The sequence below is a fragment of the Engraulis encrasicolus genome, chromosome 1 (genome assembly GCF_034702125.1).
Source record: "Engraulis encrasicolus isolate BLACKSEA-1 chromosome 1, IST_EnEncr_1.0, whole genome shotgun sequence".
NCBI classification, from domain to species: domain Eukaryota; kingdom Metazoa; phylum Chordata; class Actinopteri; order Clupeiformes; family Engraulidae; genus Engraulis; species Engraulis encrasicolus.
In genome coordinates, this window is record NC_085857.1 from 27,373,187 (window position 1) to 27,380,686 (window position 7,500).

The 7,500-nt window shown below is 46.6% G+C and overlaps 1 protein-coding gene across 1 annotated transcript in view; it reads left to right on the forward strand.

Moving 5' to 3' along the window:
* Nucleotides 1–7,500, forward strand: part of aplf (aprataxin and PNKP like factor) — a 128,844-nt gene that overhangs the window by 109,928 nt on the left and 11,416 nt on the right. Inside the window, exons 9-10 of the mRNA XM_063208426.1 lie at nucleotides 4,437–4,568; nucleotides 7,331–7,377. Coding sequence (XP_063064496.1) covers nucleotides 4,437–4,568; nucleotides 7,331–7,377 — 179 coding nt within the window. The remainder of the gene's footprint in view (nucleotides 1–4,436; nucleotides 4,569–7,330; nucleotides 7,378–7,500) is intronic.

A 7,500-nucleotide genomic window follows, 5' to 3' on the forward strand; every position in this document is an offset into this window, starting at 1 on the left:
CCCCCGGACAAAAAGAACCACGGCTGCCCCCATAGTTTCCAAAATTTCTGTGGGAAACACTGTTGCATGTTGCTTTTCCCTTTAGATATCACACCACTTTTAAGTAACTGATTCACTACTTATTTGATTCTTATTTATTTTCTTTTATAGAGATCTCTCGGTCATTTTCCTTGAGTATGTGAGTTACATACATTATGTATAAGCCACCTCATGGGCAAGCGGTTAGAGCCTGCCTCAGACTTGTATCCCAAATGTTGCCGATTCGACTCCCGACCCAACAGGGTAGTGAGGGGAGTAATCCCCATCCTCCTCCATGACTGAGGTGCCCTGAGCATGGTACTGTCCCGCCGCACTGCTCCCTTGAGGCGCCATTGGGGGCTGCCCCCTTGCACCGCCAGGTTGGTGGGGGAAGTAATTAAGCAGTGCTCTCTCCCATCCTCCTCCATGACTGAGGTACCCTGAGCATGGTACTGTCCCGCCGCACTGCTCCCTTGAGGCGCCATTGGGGGCTGCCCCCTTGCACCGCCAGGTTGGTGGGGGGAGTAATTCATCAGTGCTCTCTCCCCCATCCTCCTCCATGACTGAGGTACCTTGAGCATGGTACTGTCCCGCCGCACTGCTCCCTTGAGGCACTGGGGGTGCTGCTGACAACTGTCTGTGATGGGGCTGCACAATTCATCGAAAAATAATCAAAATCGTGATAACATAGTGAAATCGAACTCATGATTTTAATCGTGATTAAATCGTGGCAATATTGACCTACTTTTGACCATCATGACAGGCTGGTGTTTTTCATTTTATTTTGCTCATCCCGTATGTAATTCATTCTTGGTTATATTTCATCTTGATATAATTTTTTAAAAAATCTGTAAAAATCAATAATCGTGATTAATAATCGTGATTATGATTTTGACCAAAATAATCGTGATTATGATTTTTTCCATAATCGTGCAGCCCTAGTCTGTGATGTATGGTGACCCAGCCTGAGGAACTGGGGCCTTCCAGTGAGGTAGTCAGTTATCCAGGTCAGCAGTCCCTTTTCCACTCCCATATGCAGCAGTTTGTCACTCAGCAGGAGACGTAGCTGGCCTAAAGACAGCAAGGGCTAACCTGTCCCAGGGCATCAGGAAAGCAAAAAAGGAATACTCAGACAAAATAACAACACACTTCAAAGACAGCAGAGATGCACAGAGCCTGTGGCAGGGCATACAGGCCATCACGGACTATAAGCCTGCACCACGAAGCTGTGACAACAACACCTCTCTGCTAAACGATCTGAATAGTTTCTTTGCCCGCTTTGAAGCACAAAATGACACTCACCCACAGAAAACTCCCCCTCCCCCCCATGATCAACCCCTTTACCTGTCCTCTGCCAGTGTTAAGAGGACACTGGCCACCATCAACCCACGCAAAGCAGCTGGCCCAGACAACATACCAGGCCGAGTGTTGAAGGATTGTGCAGAAGAGCTGAAGGATGTCTTCACAGACATCTTTAACATCTCTCTGGAGCAAGCAGTCATCCCATCACTTTTCAAAGCTGCTACCATCATACCTGTGCCGAAGAAATCATCACCATCATGCTTCAATGACTACCGTCCTGTAGCACTGACGCCCATAATCATGAAGTGCTTCGAACGGCTAGTCCTGTCACACATCAAAGCCACCCTACCCCCCCACCCTAGACCCCTACCAGTTCGCATACCGAGCCAAGCGATCCACGGAGGATGCAATTTGCTCTGCCCTCCATCCAGCCCTCACCCACTTGGACAATAAAGACTCATATGTGAGAATGCTGTTCATTGACTTCAGCTCAGCATTCAATACCATAATACCACAACAACTCATCAGAAAACTGGACAAACTAGGTTTCAGCACCTCCCTCTGCAACTGGCTGCTGGACTTCCTGATGCAAAGACCACAAGCAGTACGGGTAGGGAACAACACCTCGAGCACCCTGACCCTGAGCACGGGGGCTCCGCAAGGCTGTGTTCTCAGCCCCCTGCTGTTCACGCTGCTGACACACGACTGCACAACGACCCACAGCACTAACCATCTAGTGAAGTTTGCGGATGATACAACACTGGTGGGCCTCATCACCAAGGGCGATGAGACTCACTACAGAGAAGAAGTAGACCTGCTGGCCAGATGGTGCAAAGACAACAACCTCCTGCTGAATGTCAACAAGACCAAGGAGATTGTTGTCAACTTCCAAAGGGTCCATAAAACAACTGCCACCACTGACCATCGACGGCGATGCTGTGGAGAGAGTGAGCAGCACCAAGTTTCCTTGGAGTGCACATCAGCGACGACCTCTCTTGGACCACACCAACACTACATCACTGGCGAAGAAGGCCCATCAGCGTCTCTACTTCCTGCGCAAACTAAAGAAGGCAAGTGCTACACCCTCCATCATGACAACATTCTACAGAGGAACCATAGAGAGCGTCGTGTCCAACTGCATCACAGTGTGTGGGGAGGAAGCTGCACGGAGAAAAACAGGAAGACACTCCAGCGTGTTGTGAACACAGCGAAGAAGATCATTGGAGTACCACTCCCCTCCCTGCAGGACATTTACACCACACGCCTCACCCGGAAAGCACTGATGATCATCAAAGACACAAGCCACCCTGCACACAAACTGTTCAGCCTCCTGCCCTCTGGAAAGAGGTACAGGCGCCTCCGTTCCCGTACCACCCGGCTGGCGAGCAGCACAATGCACCAAGCGATCAAGATGCTGAACACTCAACCCACTCTCCCTCCACTGTCAGCCTCTAGCCAGCAAGGCCACTGACAACCCCCCCCCCCCCCACTGTCAGCCTCTAGCCAGCAAGGCCACTGACAACCCCCCCTCCCCATCCCCCACCACCATATCTGCGACTGAACATTCCACCTGCACTACTATACTTGTGACTGAACTTTCAACCTGCACTAACTCAAAACATGCACACACACACACACACACACACACACACACACACAAGCACACTGCACTTTCTGCACTAAACCCAACATACACACACTGACACACACACACACACACACACACACACACACACACACACCACAAACACACACACACACACCACACACACACACACACACACACACAGACACACGAACACACACACACAAGACGCACACCGCACCTTCTACCTGCACTAAACACATACACACACACACACACACACACACACCCACACACACACACACACACCACACACCACACACCACACACACACACACACACACACACACACACACACACACACACACACACTGCTGCTGGTGTACTTGACAGACCTTTTTATATTTATTTTCTTCAAAATGCTACTATTACCATGTCAGAACGCTATAAAGGACTTTTTTTAGGAAAAGCACAAAAACACAACAAATACCTCTTAATGTATGTCCTCTACAAGTCTTCTGTTGTCCAGTCTTGCACTTTAAATGTCTGTATGAGCACTGTCTATGTCCATACTGTCTTTAAGTCCATGTATAAGTACTGTCTATGTCTATACTGTCTATGTCCTTACCTTAATTAGTCTATGTCTGTATGGGAAAGCAAGAAATGTAATTTCAAATTCTTTGTATGACCAGTGCATGTAAAGAAATTGACAATAAAACCTACTTGACTTGACTTGACTTGAATGGCGTTGAAGGCACTATAGAAGTCAAAAAATATGATTCTCACAGCGATTCCTCCCTTGTCGAGGTGAGAATGCACCCTGTGTAGCAAATACAGGATAGCGTCCTCCACTCCCACACCCTCCTGGTAGGCAAACTGCAGGGGAACCAGTGCATGGCGAACCTGGGGCTTTACTATGTTGAGCAAAAACACCTGTTCCAAGGTCTTCATTATGTGAGAGGTGAGGGCAACTGTGTGTTCAAGTATCTCCACTATCTATTTACTTGGTAATTTATTGGTTTATGCAATTTGTGGTAAGTTAGATGTTGGAAATAGCAGTTTTGACATTCTCTCATGTGCAGGCAAAACACACTCCACTATTCATGTACTTTTAATTTCGTTACTTGTTTGCAAGTTTGTTTATTGGTAAATGTTGCCATCTTTTGTCATTCTCTGTTACTTCACTTATTGTTACTGGTTCATCACTGGTCCATCACTGTCACTCATCAATGTTAAATGCTCAGTTATTATTTATTACTTCATCACTTTACTGTATTGGTCCATCAGTGTTACTTGTCCTGTCTTGCACTTTGATGTCAGTTTGTAAATGTCAGACCTGTGTATGTCTGTGTCCTTCATGGTATAGAGAGAGAAACGTAATTTCAATATCCTTATATGACCTGTGCATATGACGAAATTGACATGACTTGACTTGACTTGGCAGGAAAATCCTGCTCCACTTTCTAAAAAAAAATTTTTTTTTTTAAAGTACTGTTATTATTAATTTCTTCTTTTTTTCTCTCTCATGCAGAAAAAACCCGCTGCACTTCCAGGAGTGCAGTCACCCTGGCGACAGTGACTATGAGGAAGAAGAGGAGGAGATGGAGGTGGACGATGAAGAGGACGACAGACCAGAGTGCCCCTATGGAACAGACTGCTATAGGTGTGTGTGTGTGAGAGAGAGAGAGAGAGAGAGAGAGAGAGAGAGAGAGAGAGAGAGAGAGAGAGAGAGAGAGAGAGAGAGAGAGAGAGAGAGAGAGAGAGAGAGAGAGAGAGAGAGAGAGAGAGAGATGTGAAAGATGATGACCGGCCTGAGTGCCCCTATGGAACAGACTGCTATAAGTGTGTGTGTGTGTGTGTGTGTGTGTGTGTGTGTGTGTGTGTGTGTGTGTGTGTGTGTGTGTGTGTGTGTGTGTGTGTGTGTGTGTGTGTGTGTGTGTGTGTGTGTGTGTGTGTGTGTGTGTGTGTGTGTGTGTGTGTGTGTGACACTGCTATACATGTAAGTACCCACAGGAGAAAAGTGTGTGTGTGTGTGTGCGTGCCTGTTTGTTTGTAGACGATGATGAATGCCCTAATGGCACATACTGCCATCAGAGCAGGTGTGTGTGTGTGTGTGTGTGTGTGTGTATGTGTGTGTGTGTGTGTGTGTGCGTGTGCGTGTGCGTGTGCGTGTGCGCGTGCGTGCGTACTAAAGGTAAGACCAGCACCACTAAGTGCCATTCAGATAGAGATGTTGCCAGAGACTGTTACCGGGATCCATAGAGCCCTGGTGTGGTGGTGGTGCGTGCGTGCATGCGTGCGTGTGAGACTGCTATAAGTACCCATAGGAGAAAAGTGTGTGTGGCGTGTGTGTGCGTTCGAGCGTGCGTGCCTGCTTGTTTGGTTTGTGTGTGTAGATGATGATAAATGCCCTAATGGCACATACTACCATCAGAGCAGGTGTGTGTGTGTGTGGGTGCGTGTGTGCGTACCGGTACTAAAGGTATGACCAGCACCACTAAGTGCCTTTTTCTCTACTGTGGTCAACTGCAGTTTAATTGTTTTTGTGGCTGACAAGAGGTTTGACCTTTCGGATGTTTTTTGGTTTTCCTCTGCCTGTACATTGCAGAGCGTCTTAAAAGCTGTGATTGCACTCACTGTGCGGAACAGACAGCAGGCGCTGAAAGAGCTAAAACGCAGCAGAGTCCTGGCTGGAAAGAACAGGTCAGAGGGCGATGAACGCAGAAAACGATTCAGCCTGAAGCGTTGGATCAGGGAGAAGCGACCAACCGAAGCTCGTGCTTAGAACAATGTGAACATTCCATTGGCTGCCGCAGATTTCATCACATATTTTTCCGCTGAAGTTCAACTTCTCTTTTAACGCCTTTGACGCTAGAAACGCTTTTTGCGGCTTTTGACGTTTCTGCCGCTTGCTCTTCCATACAATGTCAATTACTCCTGCCGCTTTCCACACCTTCAACGCCTGCTGTCTGTCCGTACAGTCATACATAAAGTCTGCCTTACATTTCGGATATAACGAGAAGTACACTTGCTACTTCGAGAGGGAAGAGGCTGTTCCAGAAGCATACAGTAGGAGATGTTTGTTGTTTCAAGACATTCAATGACCAGTTCAGTCAATTTCAATATGCTGTTGTATTGCTCACGCTACCCTTGACTTGTCAGTAGCCAGTGATGCCACATTTTTCGGCTCAGCCCTTTCCGAGATATGCGCTATTCTAATGGGGGCAGCGTTTGTTTACATTTTTTCTAAATTTAACATAGGCCTACTCCAAATATTTTCCCAAAAGCCAGCGCTGTTTGCTAGTTGTCTGCTGATGTTTTATAACCTTTTGGATGTTTTTGGGAATAAATAAAAATGTTTTTTTTTTTTAAATGTAAACAAAGTGCTGCCCCCATTACAATGACCAGGATCTCGGAAAAGGCTGAAGAAGAAAAAAAATAAATCTCAGGTACTGACAAGTCCAACGACGTGCACGCCGCCAAATTACATGCTATCTGTTTACAAAAAGTAAAGGGGTCCATAGAAAATGAATGTGGACAGCTTATTCATCAGAGATGTCTGATAGCGTTTTGGTTAGTGTTAATCTGAAGACTGATTACAGGCGAGGAGATTGAAGTCATGATTAGTTTCATCTCCCCTCTTTCGCTCTCCCATCCACCCCCTTCTCTCTCACTTTTATTTCTCTCTCTCTCTCTCTCTCTCTCTCTCTCTCTCTCTCTCTCTCTCTCTCTCTCTCTCTCTCTCTCTCCGTACCTTTCTGTCTCTAACCCCCCCATTTGCCCTTTTAGTGACCTGTCATGTAGTGAGCACTCAAATATGACAGAGTTCTGCAATTATGCTCACGCAAACACACATACACACACACACACACACACACACACACACACACACACACACACACACACACACACACACACACACACTCACACACATATGACTTTCACAGGTGTGTGCGTGTGTGCGTGTGTGCGCGTGTGTGTGTGTGTGTGTGTGTGTGCGTCTGCGTCTGCGTGTGTGTGTGTGTGTCTCATGTAATTGAAATTCAAACGGGTTCAATCACATACATGTAATTGAAGTTCAAGAAAATAAGAACATTAGAATGTGGTTAAGAGTTGTTCATCTTCTTGATGCTTGTTGTCTGTATTGACGGTGTCACACACACACACACATGCATTTACCGTGTAAGGTATTTGTGTGTGTGCATGTGTGTACATGCATGTGTGTGCAATGTGGTGTCTCACACACACGCATTTCAGTGGTATTCGTGTGTGCGTATGCATACTTTTTTGTGTGTGTGTGTGCGTGGTTGTGTGTGAGCATATAGTGTGTGTGTGTGTATGTTTCAGCATATAGTGTGCGTGTGTTTGAGCATATCGTGTGTGTTCATCATTCTTACATGTCACTCTGCCCTGTGTGTCTTGCAGGAAGAACCCACAACACAAGAAGGAGTACAAGCACACAAGACCACCAGGTTAGTCCATTTCTTTCTCTCCACCTTTTTCTCTCTCTCTCCCATCACCCTTTCTTTCGTTTTTTCTTTCTTTGGCTCTTTCTCTTCCTAGTCTTCTTCTTCTTCTCTCTCACTTCCTCTCTT